The 21,184-nt window shown below is 37.2% G+C and overlaps 1 protein-coding gene across 3 annotated transcripts in view; it reads left to right on the top strand.

Annotated features, from left to right (window-relative positions):
• The window catches only part of LOC117694309 (sex comb on midleg-like protein 2), a 143,565-nt gene extending 125,382 nt beyond the window's left edge, over positions 1-18,183 (top strand). The window contains exon 28 of one of the 3 annotated variants that reach the window (XM_076918325.1): positions 16,509-18,183. In XM_076918325.1, the coding sequence (XP_076774440.1) occupies positions 16,509-16,516 (8 nt within the window). In that variant the 3' untranslated portion in view covers positions 16,517-18,183. The remainder of the gene's footprint in view (positions 1-16,508) is intronic. The other 2 variants (XM_076918323.1, XM_076918324.1) reach the window with 2 other exon arrangements.
• Positions 18,184-21,184: the final 3,001 nt, after the last annotated feature.

Raw genomic sequence — 21,184 nt, 5'->3', positions numbered from 1 at the left:
CCCTTCATGCCACCTCTATTCTTTGTTCCTTCTTTTAAAAGCACCTGCATGGCCCCTTAATGTTTTTCTGACTTCTATAATTATCCTAAGTTAAACACACATATGTGAAACTTCAAAGCTAGAGTTCACATATGAAGAAGAATGTGCAATAGTTTTCTTTCTAAGTCCAGGTTGCCTCATTTACGGTTAATTCTGGCTCCATTCATTCATTTGTGTGTGTGTGTGTGTGTGTGTGTGTGTGTGTGTGTGTGTGTGTGTGTGTATTTCATGAATTCATTTTTCATAACCGCTGCATAATATTCCACTGTGCAAGTGTACCTCATTATCATTAACCACTCATCAGTTGATGCATATCTAGACTGTTTCCATTTCCTGACTCGTGTGAATAGAGCAGAAATGGACTTGGATGAACAAGTATCCCTGCAATAGGATAGAGTCATTTGAGTATATACCCAGGAGTGTCTTATCTGGGTCATATGATCAGTCTATTTTGGAGGACCATCTGCACTGATTCCCATACTGGTTGTACCAGTTTACACTCCTACCACATTGAATAAGTGTTCCCCTTGTGCCATATCCACACCAACATCTGTTGTCCAACTTTTTTATCTTTTTTAAATTTAGCAGTTCAAAGTTGGGTATGAAACCTTAATGTAGACTTAATTTGCATTTCACTTGTGTCAAAAGATATTGAAAAGTTTTTGAATGTTTTTAAACTTTCACATATGTGTGTTTAACTTAGGATATTTAAAAGTTTTAAATGTTTCTAATTGTTAATCTTAATACCTGCAACTACTAGAGTTCTGTTCAAAAAGTTCATAGTTGGATCTAATAGTAGAACTATATCCTCTACCTTTTCCTCTAACAGATTTAAGGTATTGAATCTTACGTTGAGACCCATGATCCATTTAGAGTATAGTTTTGTTCATTCTACATTTTACATTTCTACACTCTTAAACCAGCATCATTAATTCAAGATATTACATTTTTCCAATATATATTTTGGCCCTTTTGTTTAAAATGATGTGGCTATAGGAAGGTAGAGTTGTATTCAAGCCCTTGGTTATATCCTATTAATTTATGTGTTGCTTTTGAAGACAGTACCATGCTGATTTTTATTGCTATACCACTGTAATATTACTTAGTATTAAAAATGGTAGTACCTCCAGCAGTCTTGTTTACTCTTCGGGTTTGATTTCATTATCCTGGGTCTTTCTATGTTTTTATATAAGTTTTAAGATCTTTTTAAAATTCCTATGAAGTTTTATTGGAGATTTGATGGGGAGTACATATTGCATTGAATCTGCAAATTAGTTTTGGTAGGATGGACATTATCACTATAGTGTTTCTACCAATCAATAAGCATGTTAAGTCTTTCTATCTTCTTTAATTTCTTTCTCCAGCGTCTTAAAATTTTTATTATATAACAAGTCTTTTACTTCCTTTCTTGGATTTATTCCAAGATTATTTACTTACTTACTTACTTACTTACTTACTTACTTATTTTGGAAAACATCTTACTTTTAACTCTGGCTGGCTTGGAGCTCACTGTATAGACTATTCTGCCCCAAAACTCACAAAAATTTGCCCATCTCTTCTCAGTACTAGGATAAAAAATATGGTAGGAAGAATAAGATTTTTCTTATTATGGAGATTGACCTCCATAGGCTCAGATGTTTGAATGCTTTGTCCCTAGTTGACAGAAGTATTTCAGAAGGATTAAGAGTTGTGGCATTTTTAAAAGAGATTAGACACTTGGCTGGGTGTCTACTTTGAGATTTCAAAAATAAATAAATAAATAAAAGAGATCCATGCACTATGGCTCTCTCTGCCTTGTGGTTGTGTTTCAAGATATCTTCTTAGCTACTGCTCAAATGCCATGCCTGCCTGTTGCCAAGCTCCCTGCCATAATGATTGTGAAACCAACTTGATATAACTACGAGCCTCAAATTAAATTTTCTCTATGGTAAGTTACCTTGATCATAGCTGTTTTGTCAGGGCAATAGAAAAGTAACCAAGATAGAAGTTGGTACCAGGGAGTGGTTTATTGCTATAAGCCTGGCCGTGCTGCTTTTTGAAGGGATATGGGAGACTTTGGGACTGTTGACTAAGAACAGGTTGAAACCTAAAATGGAGCTTAATAAGGCGTCCTGGTGGGAGCTTCGAAGATAGTAGCACCAAGGGCGATGTGAAGCAACTCATGAGATTTCAGAGAGAAACAGTATTAGCAACTTCGCTAGAGGCTGGTCTGGTGATATTTTGTGTAAGCTCAAGAAATTTTAGATAGAAACAATATTAGCAGGTTGACTACAGGCTGTTTTGGTAATATTTTGGATAACATTGTGGCTGACTTTTGGCCTTGTCTAAAAGTATCTGTGAAGTTAAATTGAAGAATTTGGATTAATTTCATTTGCAGAGGAGATTTCAAGACAGGCAAATATTGACCCTGTTATGTGGTTAGTAGTGATTACTCTTATGCAGATGTACAATGAAAAAGAACAAGGAGGGCTACAAGAAATAAAAAATACACATGTGGTTTGAGGAGAAAATGACCACCAGGAAATTTTATGTTGGAGCCTTGTTTGTGCTGAAAGAGATAAGGAGAAATGGAATAAAGGGGGTGGTGACCTCTGGGCAAGGTCCTACCACACTAATCCTGAAACTTGTGAAAAAGGTTTAATGCATTATCTGTTCCCGAAGAGCAGCAGTAAATCAAAGCTTCTATAAATAAAACCCAAGGATGAGGCCAGGTTCCCTTCCAAGCAGGCAGCAGAACTTGGGAATTCGCCCACATGATCTGGCTTTAGATTCAAAGACACAAGAATAAAGGGGTTGTGAAATCTTCTTACACCATTAAAGAAAGCTGCTGAGGACAGGAATGTGACAGGGAAGTCGCTGCATGGAGGCCAAGAGAGGCCATTGCATGAAGCTGTGAAAGTGAAGCCTGAACTTTATTGAGACCTCAGGAGGTTGGAGATGACAGAGCTGTAGGATACTGCCAAGGAGAGCTGCACACAGGGAGTGGAACCAGTTCAAGAGATACATGTGTTGCAGTCAAGAAAGCTGGAAGGGCAGAGCCATCTGACCCTCTTGACATCTAACAGAACTACAAGATTTGGAGTTTGCCTTTCTACTGATAGTATTTCTTCACTATTCCCCATTTCTCCCTTTGGAATGGTAATGTGTATTCTGTGTCATTGCATGTTGGTGTATGTAATATTTTTTTAATTTTACAGGGGCTCATAGTTAAGAAATCACCTCTAACTTCAGAAGAGACTTTGGACTTTTAAACAGTCTTGATATTGAAAGACTATGGGGACTTTTGAAGTTGAACTAAATAAATTTTTGCACTATTATATGGCTACAAGCCTATGGGGACCATGGAGTGGAATGTGGTGGAATGAGAATGTCACCCATAGGCTCATAGAGTTGAATATTTCATCCCCAGTTGCTGGAAATGCTTTGAGAAGGATTTAGGAGGTGTGACCTTGTTGGGGAAGATGTGTCACTGAGAGTGGACATTTGGGTTTTAAAAAGCCGATGCCATTCCTGGTTAGCATGTACATGCTCTCTTGTCACCCTCTTTTACTCTGCCTACCTGCCTCCCTCCCTGCCTACCTCATGAGCATGGATCAGATGTAACCTCTCAGCTACTGCTTCAGCACTCTGCCCGCCTGCCTATTGCCATGCTCCCTGCCTTGATGGTCAAGTACTCTAGCCCTCTGGAACTGTAAGCTTCCAGATTAAATGCTTTCTTTTGCCTTACTCATGATATTTTGTCATGGCAATAGAAGGGGTAACTAAGGCAGCTTTCTAATAGTACTTGAGCTGGTGAAGATAGTCTCTTTTCCCCCTTGTAGTATTGTCTCCTAAGGGACATGGCATGTCTAAAATGAAAAGTTTTCCTGAAACTTCTGAGAATTCATCAGTGGGAGATGCTTTGTATCCTGCACATACTTGAGTTTCCACAGGTGTTTCTGAGATTGTGTCAAATATCTCAAATGCATCTATAGTTATAAAAAAGTTATTTACCTCAAAGACTTATAAGCACATTAAATTCCAATGGGAAGAAGAAAATGAATGTATATTCAAGAACATTGTTTCTCACTCAATGTGTTTATCCTTTTCCTTAAGATTCCATGTCCAACTGTATCCCCTGGGTATCTCTGAAAACATCTAAATTATAGAGGGCAGGTTGTCTTTCATATCATTGCAGGGACAATCCTGATGTGGCTGTTCCTATCTTTGTAGCATCACAGAAATGACTATGGTTGTCTGGATCACCAACCATATCTGATAGAGACTTCTCAGAGTTTAGTAGTTCTTACACAGTTTAAACAATCCCTGAAGTACTTTGAGGACTCTAAAACCTCTCATGACTCTAAGGCCAAGAAGGACACATTACTTCCCATTTATGATGCACTGTCATATCTGTTGAGGCCTTTCCTGGTACCAGCCTGTGTATGGTGCTTGGATCAGGTCTCTGGCATCCTGTTTTATAACCACACCATTTCCCTATTTACCAATCCTTTGTCATTCTCTTAGATCTACCAAGAAAAGGTAGCATCTTATATCTGTAAAACGTTGACATAGTTTTTCCTCTTGCTAACAACTTTGCCATTTAAGGGTTGTAAAGTACAGGAGAGTAAAGAAATATGTGTTCTATCCATTTTCTCTATACTAGGTTGAAAATGAAGGATATAGAAAGCAGGTATTCTACTTGTTTTATATATCATGGATGTTATCTAGGAGCCAACCTCACTGTACTCATCTATAGCACATTTAACATATTTTTTTAACTCTCCCCACCTTCTGTTTCTGTTGTTTAAAGGTGATATTGTTTACCAAGGGTCTAAAGATAGATATCTATTTCATAAGAATTAATACAAAATGTTATTTCTAAGTATGTTTACTAAATATCAACTTGTGAAAAAACATTTTCTTAGTGAAAGAATTTGAAATATTATTCCTAATGATAGTTATCTGACTTCCAGATATATGAATAATACTAATGGCATTCCTAGGTATGGAGAGGCATAGTAATTATATTGGTTATTAGTAGTTTTTGAAGATAGAAATCATTCTGGGACACTACATGCCAGATACATATTTCATGTGGCTACATACACAATACCATTTTTAACTTCCTTGAATAATAGTTACTTGTAAATATTTTTAGTGAAAAATCGAGAAGTCACTTGTATATGATCTCCTAGAAAAAAACTAGCTGGGAACATCTTTGAATTCAGATACTGCCTGCCTGCAACTCTAGAGAAGACATGACTTACCATTTTATTGCAAAGATGTCTAGAGTTGTCATTATTACTTTCTTTGAGGTCCTGGAAATTTTAGTTTAAGCTGAATTTGTCACTAATGATCACACAACTACTATTGTATCCCCCCCATTATTTGAATAAGAAGAATTGCTGACATTTACTTTATAAAAGAAGTGTAGTAACAGGAGGAATCAAATCACTTTATTTCAGATATATTTAATGATACTGCAATCTATACAGCCAGGAAAAATTATGATTGGACTTTGACTTTTCTCATGAGTAGTTTGTTTCATATATCTTTTAAGTAATAACCATGTAGTGTTTACAAACCCATCTGATTACTTTGAAGATAAAGTCCCAATTTTGTTTCAATAATAGAGTAGTAGAAAGAGAAAGATACTAATCTTACTTCAATTTAAAATTAGTTTTATGCTAGAACTTATATACGTTTACATACAGTTTATCTGTAAAGTAGTTAACATGTTTTGTAAGACATAGCTATACCAAATTCTGATAACAGAAACATCTTTAAAACCTAGGTTGATTTAGAAATATGATTAACCCTGGTTTTTTTTTTTAACATTTGAAGAGTCTCCAAACTTTTTTGTATTTATTAATGTTTATGGACAACTTAAGTTGCCACCTTGCATTCCTTTTTTTTAAAGATATTTTATTTACACTTCAGATGGCATCCCCTTTCCCCAATACCCCCCACTCCCCTTAGGAAACCCCTATCCCATGCCCCGTTTTCCTTTTTGCATTTATACATTTTTTAAAAATAATGTTAATCATAGGCTTTATAAGTTTGGAATTGTTCAATCAGAGGTGTAACCCACTGACCAACCTAGATATAACAACTATCTTTGACTGGTGGAGGTACTTGAACATCTGTCTCCCTGTCTCCCCCCTCTTTCTCTCTTTCATCACCTAGCTTCTCCTCTCTTTCTTCTCCTCTTCTTACTCCTTTTCTTCCTCTCAGTACTACTCTTACCTTAGCTCCTCCTACACATCACCCTTCCTCTTAAAATGAAACTTTTCTCTCAAAATACAATTAGAGCATAATTATGCCAATTTGTACCAGTGAGGTACAGGATAGTCCTAATACCCAGTCCACCCTTTGGTTGACTAGCCAGCACCTCTGTCATCTATCCTAACTAAAACATTTAGTTCTGAACCTGGCTTTAGGATGAATGTCAGCTGATGACCATCCACTCAAATCTTTTCTCTCAAGGTAAATAGCTATAAGTTTTCAAACCCCAGTCAGAAATCCAGAATGACTGAGTTAACTATAATTGTGGGAAGCACAAAGCATAGCTTCTGAAACTTAGCCAATTTATAGAGACCTCTGAACACCTGGACACTTGCTCTACTTCAAAACGTTGGAGCATCTGTTCTTCTGCCTTCTGGCCCAGGATCATCTGATAGACCTTAGTGCTGCAGAATTATTAAGGGCTGATTACTCTGTCTAGGCAGATATAATCAGTCGACTATTCTGCAAGTGTGTCCTTTTCTGGACAGTAATTTGTCTGTAGAAGGAAAGAGGCAATTCTTGCCTAGTGGCTGTTTCACCACAACTAGAGTAACTACAAGGATGCTCAATTTCTTCTTAGAGTTCAATATAGGAAGCTGTCCAGAGGAGATAGGTCTCTAATGAAAATGAAGATTAATTAATACAGAAATGTTTGTGATGTCAATTCTGTGGATTTCTGATGTTTTGAAAACCAACTATCCATGTAAGGTAATCTGGACTGTTCCTGTTAACTCCACTCAGCTATTTCTAAATAAACATAGAATACACCCTTATAATAAACTCCAAGCCATGAATTTGCTATAGTCCTTTAACTCACAGGCTGACCTTCTCAAATCAGTTAAAAAAGTTAACGACGGACTGGGTCTAAGCTTTTTATTCCTAATGTGTTATACTGGTACAATGCCTATGAGAGTAACTATATTTATCTCACTCTTATATTACTAAGAAGCTCATGCCAATGAAAACCTTAAAATTTGTAATCAAAGTAAATTGGTGCCATTTAAGATTTATATCTTCATCTTGATACTAATTATACAGATTTCTACTAATAGGTTATGGCTATGCAATAAACCCTAGCTAATCCTCTCTGTTCCCACAAAACCACTACTTTTCCCTAGAAAGACAGCCCAACATTTACCACCTTAGTCCCCAAGCCCAGGGAATAGGGGTGCTGACTCTTCATTAGCTTCTTCAAGCTGATTATGGGCGTTGAGATATTAGAAGAGGAGTGGGGGGAAGTGCAAATTGACAATCCTCTGATGCTGTGTCTTCACTGCCTCCAGATGGAATTCCCGGACCTCAGAGTTTGAGCAGGTCTGCCCAGCTTGCTTGTTGAGTAGATACAGCAAGGCTGATCATTCTGCAATATACAATTCTCAAAACAAATTTTAGTATCAAGATAGTTTTTTTTAAGAGGGCTGACATTTTATTAAGACATGTTGGTTCTAACCGCTTTTCTTTTTCCCCTCTTTTATTGGATATAATATTTACATTTCAAATTTTAACCCCTTACCGCATTTCCCCCACCATCCAGGAACCCCGTATCACCTCCCCCCTCCTCCTGCTTCTATGAGGGTGTTAACCCACCTACATCCAGCCCCCCTCCCCACCCTCAGATTTCCCCCCCCTCCCCCAGTGCTCAGCCTTCCAGGTACCAATGAACTTGTCTCCCACCTATACCCTGCAAGGCCATCCTCCCCTACATATACAGCTGGAGTCCATGTGTCTCTCCATATGTGCTCCTAGGCTGGTGGTTTAGACCCTGGGGAGCTCTGGCTGGTTTGTTATTTTTGCTCTCCTCATGGGGGCCGCCAGCCCTTAAGGCTCCTTCAGTTTTCTCTCTAACTCCTCCATTGGGAACCTTTGATCAGATTAATGGATACCTGTGAGTATCTGTCTCTGGTATGTCAGACTCTGGGGGACATCTAAGGAGACAGCCTTATCAGGCTGCTGTCAGCTTTCCCATCCTGATATCCGTATCAGCATCTATATTTGGTGACTGCTCATGGAATGAATACCCAGGTGGAATGGTCTCCATACAACCCCCCCTTCAGATTCTGTCCCACACTTTGTCTCCATATTTGCTCCCTTGGGTATTTAGTTACTCCTTCTAAGAAAGACCTAGGCATCCTCACTTGTTCTTTCTTCTTCATGAGCTTCATGTCATCTGGTAGTTGAATCTTTACTTTTCCCCTGTGCCTAGGTATTCGAGGGTCTTCCCCAACTTCTCTTCTTTAGTTTCAGTGTATCTGGCTTTATGTGAAGGTCCTTTATCCACTTGGAGTTGAGCTTTGTACAAGGGGATAAGAATGGATTAATTTGTATTCTTTTACATGTTGACCTCCAGTTGAGCCAGCACCACTTGTTGAAAATGCCTGTCCTTTTTCCACTGGATGGTGTTAGCTCCCTTGTCAAAGATCAAGTGGCCGTAGGTGTGTGGGTTCATTTCTGGGTCTTCAATTCTATTCCATTGATCATCCTGTCTGTCGCTGTTCCAATACCATGCAGTTTTTACCACTACTGCTCTGTAGTACAGTTTTGAGGTCAGGGATGGTGATTTGCCCAGAAGTTCTTTTATCGTTGAGAATACTTCTTGCTATCCTAGGTTTTTTGTTATTCCAAATGAATTTGTAGATTGCTCTTTCTATCTCTATGAAGAATTGATTTTGGAATTTTGATGGGGATTGCATTAAATCTGTAGATTGCTTTTGGCCGTGATGGCCATTTTTACTAAGTTAACCCTGCCAATCCAGGAGCATGGGAGATCTTTCCATCTTCTGAGATCTTCTTCTATTCTTTCTTCAGAGACTTGAAGTTCTTGTCATACAGTTTCTTTCACTTGCTTGGTTAGATTTCACTCCAAGATATTTTATTTGTGGCTATTGTGAAGGGTGTCATTTCCCTAATTTCTTTCTCAGCCTGTTTATCCTTTGAATAGAGGAAGGCTACTGATTTGTTTGAGTTGATTTTATTTCCAGCCACATTGCTAAATTTGTTTATAAGGTTTAGGATTTCTCTGGTGGATGTTTTAGGGTCACTTAAGTATACTATCATATCATCTGCAAATAGTGAAATTTTGACTTCTTTCTTTCCTATCTGTATCCCTTTGACTTTCTTTTGTTGTCTAATTGGTCTAGCTAGGACTTCCAGTAGTATATTGAATAGGTAAGGTGAGAGTGGGCAACCTTGTCTAGTCCCTGATCTTAGTGGGATTGCTTCAAGTTTCTCTTCCATTTAGTTTGATGTTGGCTACTGTCTTGCTGTATATTGCTTTTACTATGTTTAGGTATGGGGCCTTAAATTCCTGATCTTTCCACGACTTTTAACATGAAGGGATGTTGAATTTTGTCAAATGCTTTCTCAGTGTCTAGTGAGATGACCATGTGGTTTTTTTCTTGGAGTTTATTTATGTAGTGGATTACATTGATGGATTTCCAAATATTGAACCATCCCTGCAATTCCTGGGATAAAGCCTACTTGATTTTGATGGATAATTGTTTTGATGTGTTGTTGGATTCAGTTTGTGAGAATTTTATTGAGTATTTTGCATCAATATTCATAAGAGAGATTGGTCTGTAGTTCTCTTTCTTTGTTGGGTCTTTCTGTGGTTTGGGTATTAGCATAATGGTAGCTTCATAGAACGAATTGGGTAGTGTTCCTTCTGTTTCTATTTGATGAAAAAGCTTGAAGAGTATTGGTATTAGGTCTTCCTTGAAGGTCTGAAAGAATCTCACTGAAACCATCTGGTCCCGGACAATTTTTTGGTGGGAAGATTTTTAATGACTGTGTCTATTTCTTTAGGAGTTATGTGACCTGTTTAGATGGTTTATCTGCTCCTCCTTTAACTTTGGTAACTGGTATCTGTCTAGAAAATTGTCCATTTCATCCAGACTTTCCAATTTTGTTGCATATAGGCCTTTGTAGTAGGATCTGATGATTTTTATTTTAGTTTCCTCTGTTCTGTTGTTATGTCTCCTTTTCATTTCTGATTTATTAATTTGAATGCTGTCTCTGCGCCTTTTGTTAGTCTGGCTAAGGGTTTATCTATCTTGTTGATTTTCTCAAAGAACCAGCTCCTGGTTTTGTTGATATTTTCTATAGTTCTTTTTGTTTCAACTTGGTTGATTTCAGCCCTGAGTTTGATTATTTCCTGCCTCTACTCCTCTTGGGTATACTAGCTTCTTTTTGTTTAATGCTTTCAGGTTTGCTGTCAAGATGTTAATGTATGTTCTTTCCAATTTCTTTTTGTGAGCACTTAGAGCTATGATTTTTCCTCTTAGTACTGCTTCCAGTGAGTCCCACAAGTTTTGATATGATGTTTCCTCATTTTCATTTTAAATCTAAAAAGTCTTTAATTTCTTTCTTTATTTCTTCCTTGACCAAGTTATCATTGAGTAGAGCTTTGTTCAGTTTCCAAGTGTATGTGGGCTTTCTGTTGTTTTTGTCCATGTCAAAGACAAGTCTTAGTCCATGGTGGTCTGATAAGGTACTAGGGATTATTTCAATCTTTTTGTATCTGTGGAGGGCCTGTTTTGTGACCAATTATATGGTCTATTTGGAGAAGGTACCATGAGGTACTGAGAAGAAGGTATATTCTTTTGTTTTAGGATGAAATGTTCTATAGATGTCAGTTAAGAGTCCAATTGGTTCATAACTTCTGTTATTTTCATTGTGTCTCAGTTTAGTTTCTGTTTCCATGATCTGTCCATAGCTGAAAGTGGGGTGTTGAAATCTCCCACTATTAGTGTGTAGGGTGCAATGTATGCTTTAAGCTTTAGTAAAGTTTCTTTATGTATGTGGGTGCCCTTGCATTTGGGGCGTAGATGTTGATAATTGCGAGTTCCTCTTGGTACATTTTTTCTTTGATGAATATGAAGTGTCCTTCTTTATCTTTTTTGATTACTTCTGGTTGAAAAATGATTTTTATTTGATATTAGAATCACTACTCCTGCTTGTTTCTTGGAACCATTTGCTTGGAAGATTGTTTTCCAACCTTTTACTCAGCAAAATGTTGGGTCCTGCTTATATATCCAGTCTGATAGTCTATATCTTTTTACTGTTGGAATTGAGTTCATTGATATTAAGAGATATTAAGGAAAAATGAGTGTTGTTTCCTGTTATTTTTGTTATTGGCAGTGAGATATGTTTGTGTAGCTACCTTCTTTATGGTTTTTGGAAGATTACTTTCCTGCTTTTTTTTCTTTTTCTTTTTATTAGATATTTATTTACACTTCAGGTGCCATCCCCTTTCCCCATTCCCCCCCCCTTAGAAAATCCCCTATCCCATGCCCCGTTTTCCTTTTTGCATTCATACATTTTTTTTAAATAATGTTAATCATAAGCATTATAAGTTTGGAATTGTTCAATCAGAGGTGTAACCCACTGACCAACCTAGATATAACAACTATCTTTGACTGGTGGAGATACATGAATATCTGCCTCCCTGTCTCCCCCCTCTTTCTCTCTTTCATCACCTAGCTTCTCCTCTCCTTCTTCTCCTCTTCTTACTCCTTTTCTTCCTCTCAGTACTACTCCTACCTTAGCTCCTCCTACACATCACCCTTCCTGTTAAAATGAAACTTTTCTCTCAAAATACAATTAGAGCATATTATGCCAATTTGTACCAGTGAGGTACAAGATAGTCCTAATACCCCCGTCCATTCCTTTTTTTGACTTACCAGCATCTCTGTCATCTATCCTAACTAAAACATTAGGTTCTGAATCTGGCTTAGGATGAATGTCAGCTGATGACCATCTCCACTCAAGTCTTTTCTCTCAAGGTAAATAGCTATAAGTTTTCAACCCCGTCAGAAATTCAGAATGACTGAGTTAACTGTAATTGTGGGAAGCACAAAGCATAGCTTCTAAAACTTAGCCAATTTATAGAGACCTCTGAACACCTGAAAAGCCCCTATACTACCGAATGTTGGAGCATCAAATCTTCAGCCTTCTGGCCCAGAATCATCTGACAGACCTTGGTGATGCAGGATTATTAAGGACTGATTACTCTGTCTAGGCAGATATAATCAGTTGACTATTCTGCAAGTGTGTCCTTTTCTGGACAGTAATTTGTCTGTAGAAGGAAAGAGGCAATTCTTGCCCTAGTGGCTGTTACCACACAACTGGAGTAACTACAAGGATGCTCAATTTCTTCTAGAATCCACGACAGGAAGCTGTCAGGAGCAGAATTGAGTCCATTGATATTAAGAGATATTAAGGAAAAATGAGTGTTGTTTCCTGTTATTTTTGTTATTGGCAGTGGGAGATATGTTTGTGTACTACCTTCTTTTACTGGTTTTTGGAAGATTACTTTCTTGCTTTTTCTAGGTTGTAGTTTCCCTCCTTGTGATGGAGTTTTTTCCACTAATTATCCTTTGAAGTGCTGGATTTGTGTTGAGATACTGTGTAAATTTGGATTTGTCATGGAATATTTTGGTTTCTCCATCCATAATGATTGACAGTTTTGCTGGGTATAGTAGTCTGGGCTCTCATTTGTGTTCTCTTAGGGTCTTTATGATATTGGTCCAGGATTTTCTGGCTTTTATGGTCTCTGGTGAGAAGTCTGGTGTAATTCTTATAGGTCTGCCTTTATATGTTACTTGGCCTTTTTCCCTTACTGTTTTTAGTATTTTTTCTTTGTTTTGTACATTTGCTGTTTTGACTATTATGTGGCAGGAAGTATTTCTTTTCTGGTCTAAACTATTTGGAGTTCTGTAGACTTCTTTTATATTTATGGACAATCCCTTTCTTTAAGTTAGGGAAGTTTTCCTCTATAATTTTGTTGAGGATATTTACTGGTCTTTTAATTAGGGAGTCTTCACCCTCATCTATACCTATTATCCTTAGGTTTGGCCTTCTCATTGTGTCTTGGATTTCTTGTATATTTTGGGGTTAGTAACTTTTTGTATTTTGCATTTTCTTTGACAGTTGTGTCAATGTTTTCCATGGTATCTTCTGCACATGAGATTCTCTCTTCCATCTCTTGTATTCTGTTGGTAATACTTGTGTCTGTGACTCCTGATCGTTTTTTTAAGTTTTCTATCTCCAGTTTATTGTCCCTTTGTGATTTCTTTATTGTTTCTACTTCCATTTTTAGATCCTGCACTGGTTTTGTTTAATTCCTTCTCCTGTTTGGTTGCATTTCTTGCAATTCCTTAAGGGATTTTTGTGTTTTCTCTTTAAGTATTTCTATCTGTTCTTTGAGATTGTTATTTATGTCTTTCCTAAAGTCCTCTATCATCATCATGAGAAGTGATTTTAATTCTGAATCCTGCTTTTCCTGGTGTGATGGAGTGTTCAGGGCTTGCTATGATGGGGTAACTGGGTTCTGATGATGCCATGTAACTTTGGTTTCTGTTGCTTACGTTCTTGCTCTTAGCCTTTTGCCATCTGGTTAATTCTAGTGCTACCTGTACTTCTATCTCTGATTGAAGCCTGCCTTTCCAGTTATCTCGCTTGTGTCTGGTCTTCTAGGGGTCCAGATGTCTCTGTGATTTTTTTCCAGCTGCACTGATTACAGTGGTATCTCTAGGATGCCTCAGGATATGGTGCCTCCAAGGTGGCAGTCCACCTAGGTGTTTGCTGTTCTGTGTGCAGTGTCTCCTCTTGGATATCTCAGGATATGTTGTCTGACGCTCTGAGTTCAGTTGTTCCCCTGTGACTCTGGGTTGAGTGCACCTTCCAGTATGTCTCAGGCAGAATCCGGAGTCCACACAACAGCAGACCTGGCAGAGGTCTGGTCCAGGCCTCAGATCCGGGAGATGGGCAGAAGTGGGGTGCTAGCTGGTAGGGGTGGGGGGGGGTATCTGCTGGAATCTGGGCACTCACAGCACCCAGCTATGGGCTCAGGGCAGTATGTGGGGTTTTCCTACCTAACGCTGGCTGTGGGATCTGTGGAGCCTCCAGAATGTCTCCTGCGGGATCCAGGGTGCACACACCAGCAGGCCAGCCGGGGAGAGCCTAAAACTACTTTCTAACCTAACAAAGCAGGAAATAATTTTGATAACTTTCATCAGTGAGATGGCAATCTAAAGTATAAAAGAGATGCTAAAAATGTCCATACTGAATATTTGATTAGTCAAATTGTCCAAATTGCTAATGTTCCTCTCAAACATAATGGGGTTACTGAAATACATTTGATTAAACTGGAAAAAATTTAGGGAATTATGGACTTGTAAACTTGAGAGAGTCTCATCATATAAAAAATAATGTCAACTTACAAGAAAAGCTATTAAAAGAGCATTTGTGAGAAATCTTTTGGATCTATTCAAAGAAGACAATAATTCAGATTATCCCAATTTAATCTGAGTAGCACTGTTTCCTGTTCTTGCTTGGAACCTAAGAGGCCTTGGATTGTTAGATGTCTTATGATTGTTGAAGCTTTAAGGTACCTACTAAAGTAAAGTTGTTGATTGTCTTTGTGGGAGGTTCATTGGCACACTCTTACGTAGGCAGCATCAGATCATCTTCATTCAGGCAGGCATGAGATTTTACAGTTGCAATCTTGAGCTCTTACTTAGGTACTTAACAGAAGGTTCCTGGAATGAGACCATTACTTTCTACCTAACATCTCTTCTTTCAGGATTATGATCAGGTCAAGTATGATTTGTTTTTTTTCCCCTCCCATTGAAGCTTCAAGTTATATAGCTGTACCTGACCCCAGTGTCCTGAAACAAGGCTTCTGTAAGGACCCTTCAACCTGGTCTGTGGATGAAGTGATACAGTTTATGAAACATACAGATCCTCACATATCAGGCCCCCTCGCCGACCTCTTCAGGCAACATGTAACGTATCTTTTGATCCAGTTTTCCTGCTGCCCTAATGCCTCTAAATGACCTCTGTGCAGGCCTTTCAGTTTGACACTGAGTTGTATCGATGGTGGGGGAAACCCTATCAACTGATCTTTTAATTTGTGAGAACGATTACTTTGCCCAACATTCAGGCCTTAAATGGTAAATTAATTGCCTAATTCTTTAAATGGGTATCCAAGTATCTAGTACACTAAACAGCTTCAAGAGTCGGTATTACAGGATTACCACTCTCATGCAGACCACCCCTTCTTGTAATGACAAATACAGAAATCCTCCCCCGACCTACCTGCTACCTGTTCTACTCTAGGACCATGAGTAGGAGGGGTTGACCTATAGCATTTACCAGGGTGGCCTTCTCGTGATACCCCGTGAACCCAGCAACTCCATTGTGATTTGAATACCAAATAATAGGTTTCTATAACATAAATTGTATAATACATTAATAAAGAATTTTAAAAGGATTTCTTGTCACTGTTAAATAATGTGTTCACAATATTTTCTGCCATAAAGTTATTGTTTTAATGTCTCGTGTACACTATTTTATGCGTTCATGTGTGCACATGTGTGTGCAGGTGTGGACAAATGTGTGTGCAGGTGCAGATACACATGTGTATATGTCTATGGGGTCCAGAAGACAAAAATCTCAAGTGTCATCTTCAGGAAGGCTCTACAGCCTCCTTTAAGACAAGGTCTCTCACTGTGATCTGGAGTCTCATCAATTAGGTTATACTGACTGGCCAGTACACCCCAGAGATTGTCATGCCTCAATCTCTTCAGTGCTGGGATTAAAGTAGATGCCACCATGTCTGGCATTTTTACATGGATTCTGGAACTTAACTCCATGCTTCATGTTTTCAAGACAAGTGCTTTACTCACTGAGCAATCCTTCCCAGCCCCAGCCCCTGCTTCTTTTCAACATTTCAAGTAAATGAATATTTGTTTCAGCAGTTAAGTAGCTTCAGACAGCTTATACCTTTCGATATGAAGATGAAACTGTGCAGCACGTTTACAGTTTGCATGGATACTGACGTACTCCTTTCCCTTCTCAGAAAGTTAATGTGTAAAATTCATTTCTACTATTCTCAATATTTAACCATTTGTCATAGATACGTAGTAGTATTTTTTTCAGTACACAGTAAAGCCAGATAATTTGATACTCTGGACATTTGTTGAAATTACTTGACTAAAGTTCTTTAATTTAAATTTATAATTTATCAGACAATGCTCCATTATGCAAATAAGATTATGTTAGTTTTTTATAATAAACACACACATATATACATATATATATGTGTATATATATATATATATTTGACAGTTTATACACTTGTATATAAATAGATTGATCAGCCATGGAAGGATTCTTACTATGTATTTTTCTTTTCTCTGTAGGAAATTGATGGGAAAGCTTTGCTACTACTGAAGAGTGAGCTGCTGATGAAGTATATGGGGCTGAAAACTAGGACCAGCATTAAAACTATGTTACTACATTGAAAAACTTAAAGAAGTAAAACATATTTGAAAATGTGCAAATTTATTTTAGAGATAATTCTCAGGTATACTGAAAACATTTCACCTTAAAAGTAGTTTTCATCTCACCAGTTTTTATTTTATAGAAGGTTTTTATAGAAATATTTTATAAAAGTTGTACAATTACATTAATAGTATACTCGTATTCTTTAAATACCATTTAATATGTTTGTATAAGCATACTTAAGACTGGCGGTTCATTATTTATGTCTTTAATTAATTTATTGTGTTTACAAGTGTACTTCATGTGGCAAAGAGAAGAAAACCTGTTATTTGGATTAATCTTTATATGTAGAACCAAACAACTAAACCCCAAGGGGGAAAATACCAGCAACTTGACCTCTAAAAAACACGAGAACTTTTTTCTCAAAAGAGAATTTCAAGATGCACGTAAGCTCTCTTCTGCTCAGTTATTTTAGTCTGGTTTTACAGTATTTTGTTCCTGATCTACTACTAGAAAGGGAAGAGCCGTATAAATTATTTTTCTTTCTGTCACTGCCCTTTTCTTGCTCAGACTACAGGGGGAAAAAGCAATTTTATAAGCTTGCATAAAGTGTTCTTACTAGTCTTTGATATGTTTTAAACTGTAGGATAAGAGTAAAATAATTTTGTGCATGGAGATGTTTATTTTACCAGAGTGAATTGGATAGAATTAGATAAAATTTATACCCTATTTTACAACTTTCTGTATTTTGCTAAACTTGTACATTTGGCACCCAAATTACTGACATTGTTATTTTCTAAGATATTTGTGTCCAGATTTTAATTTTTTGTTTTATTTTGTGTTTATTACTCATACAGGTACTTTAGCATATTTATATACTAGTTGTATATATGTGAGAATACACGAGTTACTTTTTGAATTGAATATGGCACTTTACACTGCCACAGAGGTAATAAAAATATGATATAGATGTTTATTCCCTGAAAAATATATACATCATTTTTCTATCACCAGTACCTCTCAACTTATTATTCAGGTGATAAGAAACTGCCCATAAACTGGCTCCCACATAGGGAAGCCCTTTATCCTATGCAATATTTCTAATTAATTTTCTTAGTTCTGAGCCATCACTTCTGCTACAATTTGAAAGATGCATTAATTCTGACATTGAGGGTTTTGTTTTTCCAAATAAGAGCTTTCAGAGTAAAATGGTGCTGCATGTTGTTATTTTATATAATGGTGTAATGCATATAAGCTATGAGAATCAGTTATACATGTATTAGGGCCAGTTATACATGTATTTTCTAGTTCTAAATGTCAACAAAATGTCCAATAAGACAAGAATGTAACTTTCTCTTTAGAATTCCAAATGTGCTTTACACAGCAATGCAAATGTTTAAAAGATGATTTCACCTATGTCATTTTTGATACAACTAGAATACTTAAACTTGATCTTCTTGCAAATTGTTTGTACAAAGATACTATTTCCAGTTGAATGGACCTCAGTGTTTATAATGTTGTTTTATAAACTTAAGAATTTAAGAATATAATAAAGTTGTATTAGAAATTAAAGTTGTACAGAAATTAACAACTAAGCCTTGGAATTTATTTTGCTTATTTCTCCACAGTGTACTAAAATGTGGGCTTGATAGACTTGCAAAGAAGGACTTTGAGACTTCTTAGTAGTGTACTTAAGAGTATGGTCTTTCATACTACAGAAGAGATTTTACTTGCAGTTTACTGTATATGTGAATTAGATTGAAATGTCTGGGACTCATTCTGTAGGCTAAAGTTGTCACATCTTATGAAGTTCTGAGAGACTGACCTAATGTGGGACGATGTAGGATGTAGGATAGAACATGCATGCACGCACACACATACACACACACACACACACACCACACACTAATGCCCATCGTCAGAATATATCCAGACAGTCTTCTTTTCTGTAATTCCTTTGTATTTCAGAATTTCACATGAGCAGTAAACATTTAGGATACCTTAATCAAGAGTCCTCAGAGTCAAACCCAAAGTGATCTATAACTAAAGTATATCTCCAGTCATTTGTGTTTCCCTTCAGTTGTGTAACTTAAATTGACCTTGAACTAGCAATGCTTCTAGCTTTCCTGATGGTACAATTGTATGGATGTTCTTATTCTCCACTTATACACTTAAATAATTTTTATATTAATATTATAATTGTTCAATTTGTAAGAAAAAATGCAAAGTGGGGATATAGAGAAATTGGAGCCATATATATTGCTAGGGGGAATTTAATGTGTAGCTACTATGTAAAACAATTACGATATTATATATCAAGTCTCAAAGCTTGAAAAGCAGTATGAGTATACTAGTGCTTAGGATATCATTCCTATTAGGCAAAATTTTGGTAAAAATTAATGTCTTATCAGATGAATGAAGTATGAGATGCACTGTATGTATGCATGTGTATTATTTAGTCTTTAAAGGGAATGGAATTATGATGAATATTGCCGCATGAAATTACATTAAACCAGTTACCAGGGCAGGTATTATATGTATTACCTACATGAAAATCAGGGAGAAAATAAAAGTTACCATGGGGTCGATGAAAATGGAATACACACCACAAATGCCTCCTTAAACCTGTGTCAATCCCCATTTCACTTCCAGTGTACCAGTAAACCTGGCTCCTCCCAGCCTCTTCTTGACTTCATTTAACCTTGTAAAAGTTTTATATTATAGATCCCAATCAATATTGCATCCCATTGGGAACCCTTGTTTGCCTACTGGACCACATCAGGCAATGAATGAATCTTGGGTGTATTTTCTTCTGCTACAAGAGCAGTTTACACCAAGTGGTTGCTACCTTACGACTGGAGTGTAGTGTTGACAGCAAAGAAACTAGGCCAAAAGTATTCTTTCATTTTCATATTACATGAACAATGTGAGTAATTATATGTCATTAGGATTTGAGGAGTTCTATAGCTCAAAGATATGCTAATATGTAAATTATACACTTCATCATATAATTAGTCATACATTTACTTTTTTCCATTAGGATGCACTCTTCAAGGGCAGTCAGTGAGTTTCATTAGTTTGATTGATACCTCACGCATAGCTCAATCACACATTAAATAAGTAATCTTAAAACTCATATAGGTTGGTGTTTTAGAAATAAATATATAATGTTTCCACATATAAGTAATGCCATAAGCAATTTCATCTTTAGATGAATGGTTTTGCTTAGTGATTTACATACCTACTCTAAGGCCCTGAAACAGTAGGAAGGAGTAAATAAAAATTCCAATCAGACAACTGGCTTAACAGACTGTCTTGCTGTCAGCTATTAAGGCACTCTTGCATTCTCACTAAATACTTGAATGAAAATGAAAACCAAGGTTGGCAGGCAAGATTTTGCTAACCTGGGAAATACTCCCATTAGCTCAAAGGTTCATGGTGCCAGATTGAGAAGATACCTGCAACCATCAATTCCGAGATACCTCCCACACCAAGAGTGTCAAGGAACTAGGATATGGGTTAGTGAATGTTTTGCTGTGGCAAGAAGCAACAGCAGAGGAAAAGTTTATTTCCACTATATTTTGTGTGGACCTAGAAAACACATTCCTTATGGTGAGAATGGTGTAATGACAATAGTTCATGAACAGCTGTGGGGATACAGAGCTTCCTCGTGTATGAGAAGATTGGGAAACAGCTATCAGGGTCAGGATATAAACTTCACAACCTACCTTGCAATGACCCACTTTTTCCAGCTAAGCCACACCTCCCCAGGTGCCACAGTCCAAAACAGTGTTCACACATGTGAGCCTATAAGGGAGAATTTACATTCAGACCACACCTTTAAGATTGGAGAAAATGATCCCATGAAGGTGTTGAATAATGTCTGGCATTTATCATGTAGATGTAAAACATAGGCCCTCTGACCCCAGGACGCATGTGGTGGGTCTGGGAAATCACTAAAAATAAAAATATATAAGTAATCTGTAAATGTGTAAAAAGTAGCAAAAACTGGAATAGCCATGTAAAGGTGACCTTCACATGGTGTAGAGCACAATGGGCTTGCCTGAGTAAGTACTGACTTCACTAAGAACTGCAAGACAATGTGCAAGTGCAAAGGAGATGTGTATTGAAGGCAATGGCCAGGGAACATGAGAATTTCTATCAGTATGTACCTCTGCCTTCCCTAGTAGGTGTGTGGGTTTCTTTTGAAGTGCTCATAAATACATTCAAGGATCATTTTGCAAACGTTTATTAATTTATTTCCCACAAGCTATCTTTGTGAGAACTGTTTTCTTCATGGTGGCCATTCTGGCTGGAAAAAGATGGACTCTCAACTGTTTTTATTTTCATGGCTAAAGATATTGAACATTATTTTTTCTCTAAGAGGTAAAATGTCTCACTTTCAGAGGCACCTACCTTAACTAGGGACTTGTTTCTACTCAGGCCCCATCTACTTGTAGAATAAGAAAGTGGAGTGGAGCCAAGGAATCTGCTTTGATAAGCCCTCAAGGATTCTCATGCACCATCAAGTGTGAGAACCATTCCTGCAGTTTAGAAGCCATAAAAGATTTAAATGTGCTTCCCCTCCAAAGCT

The sequence above is a fragment of the Arvicanthis niloticus genome, chromosome X (genome assembly GCF_011762505.2).
Source record: "Arvicanthis niloticus isolate mArvNil1 chromosome X, mArvNil1.pat.X, whole genome shotgun sequence".
Taxonomy (NCBI): Eukaryota; Metazoa; Chordata; class Mammalia; order Rodentia; family Muridae; genus Arvicanthis; species Arvicanthis niloticus.
This window is presented reverse-complemented; position numbering and strand designations above follow the sequence as displayed.